Source organism: Pezoporus flaviventris, unplaced genomic scaffold, assembly GCF_033815535.1.
Source record: "Pezoporus flaviventris isolate CSIRO_AGI_PZ_B2104156 unplaced genomic scaffold, CSIRO_AGI_Pfla_v1 ptg000648c, whole genome shotgun sequence".
Classification (NCBI taxonomy): Eukaryota; Metazoa; Chordata; class Aves; order Psittaciformes; family Psittacidae; genus Pezoporus; species Pezoporus flaviventris.
This window is the reverse complement of record NW_026893194.1, coordinates 27,770-46,355: the sequence shown is the minus strand read 5'-3', so window position 1 is coordinate 46,355 and position 18,586 is coordinate 27,770. Positions and strand designations below refer to the sequence as shown.

Sequence of the window (18,586 nt, the reverse complement as noted above, 5' to 3'; positions counted from 1 at the left end):
CTACTGCTACCACCATTAATAATAATGATAAGGAAAATAACAAGGGAAGAGAATACAATACCACTCATGGAAGCCCAGCCTGACTGAGCAGTTACCTTCCGGGTAACTCCCATTTACATCCTGGGCATGACGTGCTGTGGTATGGAATACCTCTTTGGCTCGTTTGGGTCAGTTGTCCTGTCTCAGCTTGCTCCCAGCTTCCCCTCCTCCCTGACAGAGCATGAGACTCACAAAGTCCTTGGTCAGACTAAACATTTGAGAAGTAACTAAAAAGATTGGTGTTATCAGCGCTGTTCCCAGGCTGAAAGTCAAAAAACACAGCACCGCACCAGCTACTAAGAAGGAGAAAAAGAATGACTGCTCCTGCTGAACCCAGGACACAACCTTATGAAGTTTAACCATGACAAGTGCAAGGTCCTAGACCTGCATCAGGGCAGTCCCAGACAGAGCTACAGGTTGGGCAGAGAAGAGATTCAGAGCAGCCCTGTGGAGAAGGACTTGGGGGTGTTGGTTGATGAGAAAACGAACATGAGCCGGATTCACTGTGTGCTTGCAGCCCAGAAAGCCAACCATATCCTGGGCTGCATCAGAAGGAGCGTGACCAGCAGGTCGAAGGAGGTGATCCTGCCCCTCTCTTCTACTCTCGTGAGACCCCGCTTGGAGTATTGTGTGCAGTTCTGGTGTCCTCAACATAAGAAGGACACGGAACTGTTGGAACAAGTCCAGAGGAGGGCCACGAGGATGATCAGGGGGCAGGAGCACCTCCCGTACGAAGACAGGCTGAGAAAGTTGGGGCTGTTCATCCTGGAGGAGAGAAGGCTGCGTGGAGACCTCATAGCAGCCTTCCAGTATCTGAAGGCGGCCTATAGGGATGCTGGAGAGTGACTCCTCATCAGGGACTGTAGCAATAGGACAAGGGGAAATGGGTTTAAACTAAAGCAGGGGAAGTTAAGTTAGATATAAGGAAGAAGTTCTTTACTGTGAAGGTGGTGAGGCACTGGAATAGGTTGCCCATGGAGGTTGTGAATGCTCCATCCCTGGCAGTATTCAAGACCAGGTTGGACGAGGCTTTGGGTGATATGGTTTAGTGTGAAGTGTCCCTGCCCATGGCAGGGGGGTTGGAACTTGATGATCTTAAGGTCCTTTCCAACCCTAACCGTTCTATGATTCTCTGATTCTAATTTTGGGATAGGAGGTAGTCTTCTATTGAGAGCCTGACACCATTTTTGTGTGCTTAGAAAAAAAAGCGCGTTAGCATGCACCTGTTGCTTAGGTTATCTGTAACCGCTTGGAGAGTGTCATGGTTTATGCACGGCTAATAACTCTGAAACACACAGCCGCTCACTCACTCCCCCCCATTCCTCCTCCCGCTCCTTGAGGGGGATGGGGAGGAGAATCAAAAGAATGTAACTCCCACAGGTTGAGATAAGAGCAGTCCAATAACTAAGGTATAACACAAAACCACTACTGGTACCACCGATAGTAATAATGATAAGGGAAATTACAAAGGAAGGGAACACAATTGCTCACCACCTTCCAACCAATGCCCAGCCTGACCCAAGCCACGATCTGGGCCTTCTGGGTATCTTCCCCCAGTTTATATACTGGGCATGACATGCGTTGGTATGGAATACCCCTTTTCCTAGTTTGGATCAGGTGTCCCCTGTCTGCTTCCTCCTGGCTTCCCCTCCTCCCCGGCAGAGCATGAGACTGAGATAATCCTTGATTGGAGTAAGCATTACTTAGCAACAACTGAAAACATCAATTTTGTCAGCATTGTTCACAGGCTGAAAGTCAAAACCACAGCACTGCACCAGCTACTAAGATGGAGAAAATTGACTGCTTTAGCTGAACCCTTTGGCCTTGGGTCAGGGCATGGTGAGAGCAGGCTGTTCTCCTAAGGTGGTAGTGGGAGTTGTGTGTGGCAGCCAGGCAGGCATGGGGTGGGGGTGCAGACCCATGGGACTCCGACCTGAGGCTCAGAGCAGGTCTGGTGACAGTAGTCGGCGTCAGCTTACAGGCCATCCAGCAGCTGGAAGACCGTTTCCCTGTGAGGAGGTTGAGGCTGAGGATGCTGTGTCAGTTGTTAGTGTCAGGATCAACATCATTGGACAGCAGCGTGGCTCAGGCAGACACCAGGGGAGCAATGGAGATGAAAGCAGCTCTTGAGAGAGGTGGAGGGATTCCCCACAAGCCTTCCCACATGGCGCTTTCCCACAGGGCTGTTTTCCCAGCAGCCCAAGCCAAGGCTGTGCAGCTGTGCCACACCAGTGCTGGCCTTGAGTGCAGGTGGCCGAGCCTGGTGTGGCAGGCAGAGGTGGCACTCAGCCCTGGCACACACTGGTAATGGTGTTCTTGAGGATCTTTCTATGAAACACTTGCAGGGCATTGTCTTGGGTCTTATTTTGACCCACATAACTTTGAATTACCTAATGGGGGTGTCATGCTCATTATTATCCTTGGAAAATGCCTATTTCTGTTAATTCAATTTATTTGGAAGTTTGAGGCAGCTGATGCCTTAATTAAGGATTTGCAGTTTCCTGAGAAAAATCCCATCTTTGAATTTTGGTATAGACAGATAGTCAACACTCTACCTTGTAACTCTTAAGTTCTTAATAGTTCAAAAAAGTGATCTTGGGATCTTAGGTTAAATAGGGCTCCTGATACACTAAGACTTGTGCAGAGAAGTTCTTGGAAAAATTCTCAATTTCCCTTTAATATTTTGCAATCATAGATACCATGATCCACGTTTCTGAAAGTAAGGGCCTTGGTTCTGTATTGATGTTATTGAGCCTCTTTTGCCCCCTGCCCTGTGAAGGGGTGTTCAGAGTGCAGGCGTAGCCCCAGCCTCCACTGCTGTCCAAAAGATTCGTGTTCTCTGCACGTGCAGTGTATGTACACTTCTAAGGAAATCCATGCTGACAAATCTATTGAAGGACCAGGTACCCAAAAGTAAGTATTTGGCTTCTTCAAAAGTGTTATCTGGGTGTAGTAATATTGAAGAACTGTTTTCAACTCTGGGCATCTGAAGAATTTTCAAGACATAATTTTCAGCCCGCTGTGGGATATCAGCTTGGTTGCGGCAGGAAGGTTTTGTTACAGACATGGATATCTCCACAGTTCTTCCTTTTCACTTGTATGAGAAAATCAAATATATTTATGTATTCAAACAAAATAATTCTGATTTTATGAGGTAGTAACTTTTTTTTCTATTTTTAATATCTGCCACTGGAGTTGAAGAGGTAAAATACCTGTATTGACCACAGGCAGAACAGTTAGCTTCTCCCCTGGTATTAAAAGTAATAAATTAGAATTATACTTAGCTTTGAGATGTAATATAACAGATAGATTGCTTTAGCGTGCTTTCTTAGTATCAGCTGTAGGTATGCATCACAGTGTCCTAACACCTTTGCTTTTCTCTTTCAGAAATACCCCGTGTTACCATATCTAGTTTTAGTATTGAAACAGTTCCTGTTACAGAGGGACCTTAATGAAGTATTTACAGGTGGAATCGGTTCTTACAGTCTTTTTTTAATGGCTGTCAGCTTCCTTCAGGTAAGCTTAATGAAATCTATTGATGCCATTGGTGAAAAAGGATGTTATATTAAGAAAGAATTTGATCAGTCCTTAAATTTAGTCATCTAAGTGCTCCTGTTTGTGGTTTTGCACCCTCTTTTCATTTAAAAACAGACAACATCCCACCTGTCTTCTGTTCTTTTTCTGATACTGGCACTTTCGGTATTAGAGGTGTTTGGAACATCTGTTAGTGTATCGGTACCAGGCACAAGTGTCATTCATGGTAAAATAACTTGACTATTGTATGGTTTATTTGGAGCAAGCTAGTTAGATGCAGCTGTCCTTTATAAGACTTATTTTCCAGGTCTGACACCCTGGATGTGCTTTAATGAATGCAGTGGAATTTTACTATTTTGTCTAGGGTTTTAAGCTGAAATCAAACACATTTTACAACTTTCTCTTAAATCTAAGAGAACAAAATGCATGAACTAAATTTATATTGTTGTGCCTGGGGGAGAAAAATATTGTAGAAATATGCAGTAGCCAGGTTTTGGCTTTATCAGATTCATTTATTTTCTTGTACCAAATGTCATTGTGTAACTGCGTGTGCATTTGTATGTCTGTACTTTTCAGACTGTAGTTACTTTTAAACCTGAACCTTGAGCTGGAGCTTGGTGTTTGCTGAGTGCTAGTGCAGTTGCTTGCTGAGCACAAAAGAAATGAAGACAACAGGCATATCTTTTTGAAAGAAACTAAAATCTCAGTCTCTTCCAACCCCAATTTTTCTTATATTGACTAATAGCATCTCCATTTGCTCTGCAGAAGAAGCAGTTAGGTTTTGTATCTGTTTAAATTATGAACTGGTTTTGTTCATCATCTCTCAGGTTGCATCTTAAAAGCATAGGGGATCATTTACATAGCTGTGAATGTTAGAAGCCTGTATTTGTATTCCAAACCCAGGTTTGTGAAGTGTGGATATATATTTATGCACCATTAGTGCTGGAAGGTCACTTACTGAACTGAAAGTTCAAATACAGAAACATTAATACTTGATAGCCTTATTTTTAAGAGGTATTAGTTTATAAAAGTTTTTATAGCATCTTGTTTTAAAGATTTAAAACTTCTTTATCAAGGAAAATATATTTAGACAAGTTTGCTTTATATATTCTGGTTTATTATTTTTAATTGTATTTAGACATGCTTGCTGTGAAAAAGCAAAGGCACTTAAAGGTACTTGAAACTTGAAGTCTTAAGAAAATTATTATTTTTTTTTCTCTCTTCTCAATAGCTACATCCCAGGGAAGATGCCTGTATGACCAATGCCAACTATGGTGTTCTTTTAATAGAGTTTTTTGAATTATATGGACGTCACTTCAATTATCTGAAGACTGGAATCCGAATAAAGGATGGTGGCTCTTACGTTGCCAAAGATGAAGTGCAAAAAAGCATGCTGGATGGCTACAGACCATCAATGCTGTATATTGAAGATCCATTACAGCCAGGTATCCTCATAAACCAACACTTAACATACAAAAATTATGGGAATGCTTAATCTAGAGGAGTTAAATCTCAGGATAGTAGAATAGTAGAATGACCACCAAAACCCAAACAGAAACACCTCATTCGTGTCTTTGAACACAAGATGCACTCAGAACACAACAGTGTTCTTTAAGACACGTTCTTAGTAAATTACCATGTCAGCCCAGAGTGTGCCTGTGCTACATAAGTGCTACATGTAAGTGCTACATAAATCCATAGTGGCTTCATTCTGTACTATTACCTTTATGTTAAGGTTGACTGTTGGCTTCAGTGGGGTGGCTTCTGGAATGGCGAGTCAAGTGCTGCTGAAAGAGTTAATGTATTTCTGATCTAGAAAAATGTTATCCAGGACAGTCCTGTTACATGTGTGATATAAGCAGTGCAGGATTTTATGTTTTCTTATTTTTTGATTCATGTATTGCGCTTTTACCCAGAGAATTGCTGTTTTGAACCTCTGTGCATATAAATATCTATATTAAAAAAAAGCTCTTTTGAATATCTATGCTCCAGTAGTCCTATTCTACAAGAGGTAACTGCAGTGAGTTGGGACGTAAGGGTAATTTTTAAAAAATATCACTGTCTCTTGTCTGAAAGGAGATAACTACAGTTTCAATCTTATTTATTTATTTAATTGTATTCTTACTTTAAGGTAATGATGTTGGGAGGAGTTCCTATGGTGCCATGCAAGTGAAACAGGCTTTTGATTATGCCTATGTTGTTTTGAGCCATGCAGTTTCCCCAATAGCTAAATATTACCCTAACAACGAAATGGAAAGGTAAATTTTATGAGTCTAAATCTCAGATAGAACTTGCTTATATTTTTGTGTGTCTAAAAATTAATCATGTTTTTTTTTTATTCTTTTCCCTCTTTTACAGTATATTAGGTAGAATAATTAGAGTAACACAAGAGGTGGCCGCATACAGAGAGTGGATATCAAAGCAGTGGGGAATGCAAAGTAGGGCGGAGTCTTCATGTAACGGTAAGTTTTGACTAAGCATGGCTGATAGTGGGAAGCTTCCTGCATGTTTTGATCAGATTTTGCTGTTGCTTTTGCCTCACATGAGGCAATGCATGCATTTTAATATGAATTCACTTTTTTGCTTTTCCTATTGTTCTTATCCAGAAGATGTAGATTTGTATAAGAGTAAAAAGGCCATACCATGTCTATCTTTATTCTACTGCAGTAGATGTGGCCAGCATATATTATTTGTTTTCATTGCCCATCTTCTGACTTCACCAGCCAGTCGCCAGCCTCTTTTGGTGTAGGTGTATCTGCTGTCTGGAAGTTTTAAAAGTAAAATGAATTCTAACACCTCCAGTTAATTTTAGAAGGTTGCCTTCTAGAAGTCTTCTTTTGTTCGGGGTTAAGGAGAGATGATGACACAACTACCAAGTCTTTAGGCTAGGATGGGATTTTGTTTATTTTTTTAAAGCTTTTGTTAGTGATTTCCCTCACTGTCCTTGTAAATTGAATGTGCTCCTGGACCATTTGTGTTTTATCAGTCTGCAGACCCTTGTGGCACTGCTGTACAACCTGGTCATGGCAGACAACCACTGTTCAGTCCCACAAGCTCCAGAGTAACACTTGGCTACCTGATGTGATCTATGTATTAACCTCCGTATGCAAACACAGCTAGTGAGGCAGCAAGTGTATGCTGTGTAAATCAGAGGTAACTCCTGGGAGTCTTACGTAAGATAAAACAGTAATAAAATAACCCTGTATCAGGAAGATAATGGTGGCAGTTACAGTAGTTGTCTTGTAGGTTTATTTTAGATTTAAGTTCTGATTTTTCCTTTTTATACTTAAGGTAGAAGTTAGTGAGATATGAGAGTTCTGTATCTCGTATTTTCAGTGTAGGGTTGCTTCAAATAAGCAACCAGGCTTATTTGAAGTTCTTATGACACTTAGCAGCTCCAGTAGAAGAAAAATGGGAGCTGCTGAGTACTGGGCACATAGGAAAGGAATTTAAACCTAACTGAGTGCTGTTGAAGTGTGTCATGAATCAGTCTCATCACGCAGCACATCTGAACTTTGTTACTACCTTCTTCCATCTCTTTATCTCTCTAATTTCCAGCTTGAACTGTTGGTAATGCTTGGTGGTTTCCACAGTTTATGTTAATGGATCTTCTTGGGAAACCACTGCACCATCTGTGAGTTGTTGGCTTGCTGCAGGCAGTACATGCATACAAAACATGTCTGCATGTATTAAAAGTATGTACATGTGCAGATGTCTCTACATGTCCTGCTGGATATAATAGATATATAATACCTGAGGGGATATATTAAAAAAAAGCAACATATTTTAGTAGTTACTGTGTGGTGATGCTTCCATTTTGCTTTTTAATAGGTAATGGAGTAACCTTGATAGTAGATACTCAGCAGCTAGACAAATGCAACAATAATCTTGCTGAAGAGGATGAAGCACTATCAAAACCTAGAAATAAAACTTCAGAAATACTTAGTAAACATTCTTCAAATTCTTCATCAGGTCCTTCATCATCATCCTCTACACTGTCCAGCTGTAGTGATGTAGTAAGTACTGGTGGTTTTCTGATTTTTTTGTTTTGTTTTGTGGGGTCTTTTTGGTGTTTTTTTTTTTGGGGGGGGGGAGGGGGTGGGTGGTTGTTTTTTTTTCCTGATCTTTACTTCCACAGAATACATTTTGAAAGCTTGGAATCCTAGTTAGTTATTTCATCCAGAATCCTAACTTGCATAAGATGTTACCTCTTATGCAATTTCTACACATGTAAGTTGCAGTGTGTTTTTGACACAACACATGTATAAAGTGAATGCAGCAGATAGAGTTACATAGCCCTCTTTTTCTCTGAGAAAACTGTGTTTAAAAAAAAAAAAGCCTTAAACAATGTTTGGGAATTTTATTTAAAACCAAAAGCTAAATCCCAAAATCAGAATCATGCATCAATACATTTTTAAATCTGTTTTACTCAGTAAGATTGAAAGAATTTTAGTATCTAATAAAATAAACACATTTGAATTTTTGTCTACTGCTAGCTTTATTGGAAAACTCACTAATAGAAACACTCACTAATACTTTACATTTTCCTGAAGGATTCTGATGGAACACCGTGCAAAACCTCTAAACAGTTGAGTTGTCGTCAGTCTACCAAAACCAGAGTGGGGTCACAAGAAGTGTCACTGGAATCTTCCCAGTCAAGTGGGAAAACACAAAATAGCCAAACAGCCAATACTTCCAGCAACATGAACAAATCTCAGGTTTGTGAAATGTTTGGAGACAACAGCTGTATAGATCATTTAAATATTGCATGTCCTTCATGGAAGAGTAGCTTGTTCTGGAAAGGAAACACTGTTTTTGACCTTCCCTTCATTCCACTAAAAAGATTAAAAGTATAAACTGTTTAGTTTACACAGAGGACTTTGCAGCAGGGGCTTTCCCAGCCTTAAACTAGATGAAATAAGATTGACTTTATTTTGGGAAACCTAAAGTTGCCAGAAGCATACAGATGTGCTGCACCCATTTCCTTTGTATAGAAAGCATATCAGTCCAGTCGTGACAGCAGAATTTGAGAACTAAAGAGACATGCCTACACTTAGTGAAAGACAGTTAGTAAAATTGTATGTTTCAAACATGACTGGCAGCTGATAGCTGTTAGTACTTGCTGAACTGTCTTTCATTAAGGGCAATGAAGATTGCTTGCTGATATATAAAATTCCCTCTTTTTTCCCCCTAAATACAAATATCTTTATGATGAGGCCTACCAGAGCTCATGCATTTAAGGGATTTCTCATTTTGAGGAATGCTTCTATGACAAATCAGTGATCTGGAAATACTATATGCCTCTATATAGAATATACTTTGGATACATGCAGTTTACATTTTTATAATTTTTCAGAATTTAAGACTTCTTTAATATATGGAAAATAGTCTGGAATCTTCTGGAATATTACTCCTGAAAAGTAGTGCTGGAGACTTTCCTCCTACTTGCTGACAGTCTCTCTCTAGCTAGTACTGAGTTTACAAGCTAGGCCTTGGATATACCATGAATGTGTGTTTGTGTTACTACACAGAGCTAATTCTGGTGCTGGAATGTGCAAATGCACGATCTGAGATACTCTACATCTGTAAAAAGATGTGGTATAAAATTAGTCCTGGCCTTAAAAGAATCTTGTCATAATTTTGCACAGAAGATGAGATTTGATTAGTCTTCATCTGTTGTCTTGGATTGTGGTGGTCTGCTTCTGTAAACCATTTTTTGATCATTGCAAAATCGGAGCAACAGAACAGTTCGATCCTTTCCAAAATTCAAAATGCTCTGCTCTTCTTTCTTGACCTGCATGGATTTGGGTCTAGAGATGAGCATTTGTTTGCAACCACCAAAGTGAAAGATTTGTGGTACTGTGCTGTCCTGGCTTCTGTTGCTGTATCAGTTGTTTCAAGTGTAATGCTTTCATGAGTTAACGTCCTCATTATCCAGAAATAGGGTTGTGTAGTTGCCACACTTTTTTTCCTTTTAGCGCTGATTTACCATGTTCTCCTTATTTCACAGCATGGATCTGCATGGTTATTTTGCTCTTCTAACAAAGGCTTCCAAGGTCCAATAAACTCAAGCCACAGTACCTCAGTCACAAACAAACATCAAGGCAGCAAATCACACCATCACTTCTTCCATGGCAAAAAGAGGAAGCACAAGAGGGATGCAGCCCTTTCAGACCTTTGTAGATAGTTGCCTATTTTATGACTGCCTTTCTGTGTGCAATGATCTCATGCTACAGGATAGTTTGATAGTGACTCCTTGGATCTCTTCCAGAGCTTCAGACTGTTGCTGATTAGCAACTGCAATTTTTTTTCCCAGCTCACCAGAGAACAGATCATGAAGACTGATCACTGCAAAAAATGCTAAAAAGAAAAAAAAAAGAAAAATATAAAAACAACAAAGAGGAAAAGGCTACTCATTTAATAAGTCATATGCTAAAACAGGGTCATTTAAGATATAAATGCTTCAATGTAAAATAAATATATTTCCCACCAGCTCATGCTGACCTGTAGAGGTAGTACTCAGTGTGTCTAGGGGTTGGTAACAAACAAATAAAACACACAAAATAGGGGGGAAAAAAGGCAAAAAGTTGTATTTTGAGTGAAACCCATCCTTTAAAGGTGAAAGTAATTTGTGCATGATTTTCTTATTATTTTTGCATATGCTTACCATTTTATTGTGTAGGTATACATAACCATATAGGAAAACTGACATTTGTAATAGTGGATTTGTTAATACTTTTTATATAGCATTACTGTTTAAATTGTAAACATAAATTTTTCTCAGGATTAGTTTGGAAAATAATCTGAATTGTTATCTTAACATTCATATAAAGAGACATTACTTGTTATATTGCTCAGAATTTCTTTTCTTGGCATTTAAACCATTTAATAGAACATTTGATCTGCAAAAGCTGTTCCTCTGCAAGAAAGGCTTATGGTGACAAATGAAGTGTACATGTACTTTGTGAAGACACTGAGTTTGTCATCTTGGAGAAGTAACCTTCACCTTGTTTTCTAGAATGACATCATTTGGATGGAGTCTTGGATGACATGGTTTAGTGTGTGGTGTCCCTACCTATGGCAGTGGGGGGTTGGAACTAGGTGATCTTAAGGTCCTTTCCAACCCTAACTATTCTATGATATCAGGCAATGGGGTTTTATAGTTGCATCCTTCTTTTCCGCCCCTTAGTGGTCTCTCCCCAACCCTCTCTCTTTTTTTAAAGAAATATAAAGCCACTTGGGGGGGTGGTGGTGCTGTTTGGTTGGTGGTGGTGATTGTTTTATTCTTGTTTGTTTGTTTAAAAAAACCCACAAAGGACAACTAGATTTGTTAGACATTTGCATTCCTGGGCTGCTTTAATCCCGTTCCTCTTTGTGCCTTCCACTCCCCCTTCCAGGTATGGGGCTTTTTGTGTTTTGTATTTTTGCTAACTCCTGTAGGAGATAACTGTTGAAACGTTAAGTAAATTTTACAATTAAAGTATTTTTTCTCACTCCCTTCTGAGGCATTTTCATATTTACACTTAATTATTTAAAAAAAAACCTACTTCAAATAATAAAATATATTTTGTACTGCCTTAAAGACCCAAACCTTTTGTATCTCATAGTATTTCTTGTTGAGCTAGTTATCATTTAATTTCAGCTCTGCATTTGTCCAGTTCAGTTGCATTACAAGTCTAGGTTGCAGTAACTGATGCCATGAATGTGAATGAAGTGTGTAATTGCCCTCACACACAGGCATAGATAGCTTGGCACAGGAGTTGGGACACTTCAGTAGAGGAAAGTGGCATTTACTTTCACATACTTCTTTAAAGAGGAAGGTGTGCACTCAGCATACATGGCTGTATTTAATGCAGCTGTTCTGGAGATGATGCTTTTATAAAAAGTACTATGAGCTTTTAGAAATGTTTTATATTATGCATTTACAGAATACTACAGGCCAACATGACCCTTAATGGGCACTAATGAGTGCAGTGATTTTTAAAATAAAATAATGCTAAAATAAGACCAGAACTGATGTCATCACTTAATAAACATTTTCAATGTGCTAAAGTGGTTTACTTCAAAAAGGAAAATATATGTATTCAAAAAAAATGGAAAATCATAACATTTAGTCAAACACTAAGCTTATAAGTGACATTAATTTGACAATGGTTTGGTGTTCTTTTAAAAAAATTTTGATTCATATTTTAATTTGATCATATAATTTTATCAACAAGATGCTCAGCTTTTGTTTATAGAAACTAGTAAAAGTTGTACCACATTATGCATAATCACAGTATTGTTTTAGATTCTTGTGAATGTGTAGACTTCTATTCACTGCTTAGGGAAAAATTATTTATAAATTATATTAATCCAGTATTGTTAGCTGCTATTAGCAAAACTGTTCTAAAACTTAATACTTGCAAAGATCTGTATTGCATTTCCCACACTGAAGTGTTTTTAAAAGAATCGCCCTCATTGTTGAAAGCAAATGTACTCTTAGGGTGCAGATATTAGTGTTCCAATAAGCATGTAATAATTTTAAGGTGGTGGTAGTGGGAAGATAATCTTGATTCCATTGAGAATCTTAGCTTTGCCTCAGTTTATGGTTTTCATAAATTTAATGGAAAATAGCTTTTCCTGAACTGCTCAAGTTTCTTTTTGGTAAACAGTATCTTTCTAAAAGAAAAAAAATATGAAGGAAAAATTGTATTTTACATTTCCTCAAGTGACCAGCATTGTATTAATAAAATACTGTATATCTTGCAAATCTTTATTTAAACAGAACAGTTGAACTGTTCATTTTTCAATTTGAAGTAAAATACTTTCAAGACCTTTTAGTTTGCCTGCTCATTTGTCTTGTAGATTTCATCTCTGTATTCGACTCAAGTCTAATTCCTTTTTGAGTTTCAATACTTCTGTGAAGATTTTGTGAATATATGAAAAATAAATGTTTAACTACTGCAGTTTATCACCATTCTTGATGCTTACCCTATTTTTTTCCTTCACAGCACTGTATGTGGAAAGAGCAGGCTACCTTTGCAGCCTTGCTGCTGGTAGTCTACCAAAGATCATCTGAAATACATAAATAAGCTGAAATGTTTATGTATCTTCCATTTGACATTAGCTTGATTTGTTAAAGATTTTTTTTATTTGTTTGTTTGGGGGGTTTACTTAAAAAACAGTTCAAAGGGTGTTTATAGTTAAAAGATGTGTATTACTATTTTTTTTAATTCTCAGTCTTCTACCTTGTGGCAGAAAAGAAACTGAAATGTATGGAAATCTTCCTGTTTGTAAGATGTGATGTGATCCTGTTTTCTAATCTCCATGTTCTGTGCAGCTTCCTTGGAACTTACAGCTCATGTTTTTAAATATTTATAATAAACTTGTTTTCCTAGAACTTAATCTTTAGAAAATAGTAGTCCAATGGCTAGTGGCAACTTTTTAATGTACTTTCAACATGGACCTTTCCCATTTTGCATCTGGAGTCATCATGAATGCATCCTAAATATTATGTGAGCAATTGGTTGGAAAGCAGTGTCATCTTGAAAATGTATTGCAAATAAAAGCAGCCAGCCCCAAAGAAGTGGTAAATGCACCATCCCTGGCAGTGTTCAAGGCCAAGTTGGGCAGAGCCTCGGGTGACATGGTCTAGGGTGAGGTGTCCCTGCCTATGGCAGGGGGGTTGGAACTAGATGATCCTTTCCAACCTGAGCTGTTCTATGATTCTATGGCATCTTGATGGATGTTAAAGCTCACGATAGATGTTAAAACTGAATGTGTGACTCCAACTTTATTTCCTGAAGAGTAAAAGCTATAGGAGGTTACAAAGCATGTACTTATTCAAGAAAGGAGTATATTTATCTGTTTAGGGCCTATAACAAAAAAGAACATTTACTTCCTGTTAAAGTGAAAAAAGTAGCCATTATTTATTCTGCCAACTCCTAGAACTTGATTCTTTTGCTTTATGATGCAAAATAATTTTTGAGGAATTAAGTCTACTGTCTTCAAACTGTTTGTCTTGAAAATGCAAAATTTGAGTGCTTAATTTTCTACCTAATGTGTGTGTAGTGTTTCCATAAGTTTTCCTCAAAAATGTTTTCCAGGTGCAGTGACTTAAATGCAAATGTGTCTTGACTATATTCCCATGAGTCATTTACCAGCAGCTGACAGATACATATTCATGGTTTCATCTGTAAGTTGAAACCAGCTTTGCAGTTCTTATGGTGCTCAATTACCTCATGGTTGTAGATTTTTCCTGTGCCAAAATTACTGGGCTCTTCCCCATAGTAATCTGCTCTGAGCCTAATTAACTGATTTTCAAAGGTTGGTTGTTAGGATGTTTGAGGTGATCCCAGAGAACTTACCCAACACCAAGAATCCTTTGTAAGTTATTTAATGGACAATGTCCCGAGTAACACAAGAATTACAATTCAAATGGCCTTACTGGGTCTTTACAAGCCCAAAGTTTGTGTCAAGTATCTACTTGAAAAGGAAATAGGAATGCAAGAGCTGGAAAGTGGCTGTTGCGCATTTGAGCACAGTAGTGCTAAACAAAATTAATCCACATGTCAGATTACTCTAAAATTTAGATCAGTCAATTTTGAACAGCTTTTATCTTAATTATTGGTCTATTTAGTGATTTCCTCACCATGACCATTTTATTGATTTGCGGACTCCAAAAACTTGTAACAGAAATGGGATGCCTTTGGCAGACACCTTGACCATACAGTTCAGTAGGCCTTTATTGGCAGTAGCCAGCTTAAAAATACCTGTTCCCATTTGCTCTTTCCTATAGCAGTGCAACCAGTGGGGAAGTTGGATATATATGAAATGGGGGGGGGGGGGAAGGAATGTGAATCTTTAGTCTGTTGTAAATTAATGTGTAAAAGCTGATAGGATCCTGAAAATCACTTACATACACAAATAGTAAAGGAAGATGAAGAAATCTTGGAGATCCTCTGCATAAAAATCCTTTGGAGGAGCGCCGTCTTTCTGCCTTCCAAGGTGAGTGAACAATGAGGTGCTGTGAGTTTTCTGGCTGTTGCAGATTATTTTAAGTTCTACTAAATCTCTCTATATTTTGTGTTTATGAAGCAATTATCTATAAGAACATCTTGATTCAACAAGTAAGCCTCTGTTAGCACGAGGTGCTGTGTTAGCATAGAAATTGGGAGCTGTGTAGCTTGAAGTCCCCATTCTCTGTGACATGATAGCCTTAGTCCTTATTCTCTAGAGCATAACAGAAGCACCTAGGGTCTACTGCTTATAGGATGAGTTATGTGACAGCCTAGCAAGGTAGAAATCTATTGGGCCAACTTGGCAACAAAAGTTACTTTTAAGGTGACCTGAAGTTAACTGCTTTCATTATAATATTAAAAAGCACACCCACACATCGAGAAGAAGCTCGACCAAGTGAAGATCCCATCCCCCATGCAAGAGAGTGACACTGCAGATATTATAACTGTATGCAAATCACTAACCAATCATTGTAACTGGGAGTGTACTATCTTGTAATTTTTGTGTATATATATATATATATATATATATATGAAAAACAAATAGTTGGTTGGTGACAGCCAACATGGTTTCACTAGGTGACCTTTCTATGATGGGGCTACACAATCTGTGTCATCTACCTGGACTTGTACAAAGCGTTTCACACTGTCCCACTGTCGTGGTTTAAACCCAGCCGGCAACCCAGACCCATGCAGCTGCTTGCTCACTCCCCCTCTTCTTCCCCCCGCTCCCAGACGGATGGGGTTCCGCAGAAAATATATGGACTCAGTCAGAGATCAATATGATCAGACAAAAACCGTTTATTGCAAAGCCTTAACTCCTTAAATGCTCTTGCTTGCAAACACAGTGATTTGGCGTATTATGATTGGATACATGTCTTGAAGACCCTTAGTGACTAACATGTAATTGGTTAAGCACAGGTGTGAGAACTTGACCTTGAAAGCTTGCCAACAGTCCACAGTTCTCTTAACTCGGTGAATTCCAGCTTCTTCTTATCTTGCTTGCTTAAGCTTCCTTGGGCCTCTCATGGCCTTGCTGTATCTTTCAGGATTATTGAACACATCAGAGTTCATGTACCAAATATGCATTCTCCTGTGAGAACACTGTCTCCACATCTACCCTTTATATCTTTTGTATGACCGTACTTGAGCAGGGGATTTGGGCCAGATCATATCTCCAACAAATGCCAACTACAGACTGCTGGGCCTGCCCTTTTTCTCCTGTATGGCTCTCTGATAACAGGAGAGGGCATCCTTCACATCAAGGTCTGGCATGGCATGTGTCCCCACAGCTCCACACCTGCTGGGTTGCAGCCAACAGTGGAGCTAAAGGTTCTTCTTGGTGGCAAACACAGAGGCCAACCCAGTCTTGCCCTTGACTGTGGTAGCAGACATTTGGTCAACCTCAGTCCTTGCACCTTCGCTACTATGGCAAAGCACACACAAATTTACATTAGCAGAGTAACTATTACAGGGTGCAGCAGCATGTTGAAGATGCTGATGGCAGCGAGGGACTAGCCAAAGAAATTTCTTACCAGTGGAGTTCTCCCACCCTCTTAATTTGCTCCATCAGCTGCTTTATAACACTACCATTGTATTAGAATCTTTCTAGCTTTTGCCTTAGCGTTTTCTAGCAGCTGCTGCAAATTTGCATGCTCTAACATCTCTTTTACAAGTGACAAATCCATACAATACAAGGTGTACTTTCTTATTAGCAACTAGCTAGTAAATACAGGTGGTTTTGTACACAAAATCACAGCCTCTCATAATAGCTACTTTACAAGCACACATATTTAGGATGTTACTTTTCAGTTGCCCCCAAGTGATGTTTTCCAGTCATTCGTTTTTCTCTTCCTCTGTCTCATTCTGCTTGGGGTATTTATGGTCAGCTTCTGCAGGTGAGGCATCAGGTTCCTCCACTCATCTGTCCAGCTCATGGCAAAGCTTGACAAACTATGCAGGCAGCTGCCATGGACCTGTAGGTAGGAGGACACAAATATACACCCTCCTCCAGGTTATCAATTCTTGAGAAGTAGACAGGTTAAACTGCACATTTTTAACAGTCAAGGAGTTTGCTGTATCATTCTTCCCCCCCCCGTTTTTTTTTTCCAAAGTCACTCACCCTGCTTTGCACGGCTACAAACGCCGGCCTGCTCTGCAGCTGCTATAAATGCCTGCCTGCTCGGCAGAAGCTACAGCTGCCTGCCTGCTTCAGCAGCTACCGTAAATACCTGCCAGCAACCGCGCTTTTTCATTAACACTTTCGTGCTCAAAATGGTAAACTGCTACCTGTTAAAAAACTTTTACATGAACCCAACAACAAAAAATACACAGAACACCGTCTGCCCTCAACACACACACACACACGCGCGTATGTGGGATCCCACAAGCATGCTCCACACAACTACAATATTTTAAGCACAAAATCCAGACAATCATTACTCCCACTACAGTCCCACGTACAGAACATGGCACAAGGACCCTGTGGAGACTAACAGGAAACCAGCTCTGAGAAGCATCATTGCAGTGCAAGGTGTCAGGCTCAAATTTAGCGGGCGTCCCTGCAGAGGCTCTTCCTCCCCCACATCGCATGAGGCTTGGGCTTTTATACTGATCAAAATGCACACTCATTTCAACACAGGTGGCCAGCCTCTGTTGGAAGAAGTGGCCAGCAATATCTATAAAGGTCGCCAAAGGTCGATAGAGACCTGGACATACTTATATTTACCAACTTCTAGTACATGAGTATCACAGAGAGACTGTAGCAAATGAGTTGTCTATGGGGTCCCAAGTCCACGGTCTACTGCAGTCCGCCTGATACCCCTGATAGGAGCATATGAGAGACCTTCCCACCACAGGTCTTGATCCAGCACATACACCACCAGGAAAGCACACAATACGTCTGCATCCCCCACCCATCTCGCTTCTCCCTTTACAGCTGTGCATTTAACATGAGGATCTGGGGGATATAAATCAGGCTCCTTTTCCAGATGAATATGCTCCAGGTCAAAAGGACCATCCAGGTCAGCATCAGAATTATCAGGCATCAGAACCTCGGGAGCAGCAACAGCAGTCTGATGGACGTGCACAGGCTCCTTCTCAGGGTCAATAGGGCCTGAGTCAAAAGGATCATCATCTCCGTCTTCGTAGCCGCAGTGGAAAGCCGCGGAGGTTTGGGGGGGGGGGGCGTCAGGGGACCAACGACTGGGCTCCACGATCTCATTTTTGACTTTAACATCTCTAAAATAGATCTCCAAATGACTAAAAAATTTTTCACAGTGTCATTGCCTTTTGTGACTGCATCCCACAATTTAACTCCTGCAGCATTCCACAAAGAGACCTCAAATGCGGCAGACTCATCAATCTCTGGATAACGCATCTTCAACCATTTCAACATTAAATTTAAGTCTGTCTCTTTAAAGGTTACTCCCTTCACCTTAAGAAGGACTGAAAATATCCATAAAACAGAGGCTTCTTCCTTAGCGATTTTTTCCCAAGTCCCAAGCTCAAAGGCTTCATTAACCCCCTGGATCAGCTCTTTTTCTTTACTCCAGAGCAATAGTCTTTTTGACAGATTATTGTCATACTCTATCCCTCTCGCTGAAAGGATATGCTGGAAGAGCTTAAGGATGGCCATTTCTTCTTTACTTAATTGATTCCCCATCCTAACCCTATTCCAGACCCGTCAGCTGTTACCTTATTTGCACTGTGCAGTGTCTTCCGGGCTCACAAGGCTCCGTTCTGAGGTGTCTACCTCCTGATCCTGGTCCTGCTGGATCGAACCCAGCCAACGTCCCTGCAGCTCCGCGTTTTCCATCTTCTTCGGTGCCACGTGCTTTAATTCCTTCAGTTTCAATATGAAAAATAGGGGGTGGCCCACTCTGGGCACCATTTGCTGCAGAAAAAATATAGACTCAGAGATCAATATGATCAGACAAAAGCCATTTATTGCAAAGCCTTAACTCCTTATATACTATTTCTTACAAACACTTACAGAGATTTGGCATATTATG

At 39.8% G+C, this 18,586-nt stretch overlaps 1 protein-coding gene across 2 annotated transcripts; it reads left to right on the top strand.

Annotated features, from left to right (window-relative positions):
• The first annotated feature begins 2,804 nt into the window (after positions 1–2,804).
• LOC133264133 (terminal nucleotidyltransferase 4B-like) lies at positions 2,805–9,972 on the top strand. 2 transcript variants are annotated; one of them, XM_061444057.1, is made up of 8 exons: positions 2,805–2,952; positions 3,427–3,555; positions 4,805–5,018; positions 5,705–5,831; positions 5,932–6,035; positions 7,405–7,589; positions 8,127–8,291; positions 9,584–9,972. In XM_061444057.1, exons 2-8 carry the CDS (start codon positions 3,535–3,537, stop codon positions 9,758–9,760), a joined length of 993 nt encoding a protein of 330 aa, XP_061300041.1. In that variant the 5' UTR covers positions 2,805–2,952; positions 3,427–3,534; the 3' UTR covers positions 9,761–9,972. The 2 variants fall into 2 exon arrangements, with proteins under 2 accessions (XP_061300041.1, XP_061300042.1); XM_061444058.1 differs by lacking the exon at positions 2,805–2,952 and having other exon boundaries at positions 3,358–3,555.
• Positions 9,973–18,586: the final 8,614 nt, after the last annotated feature.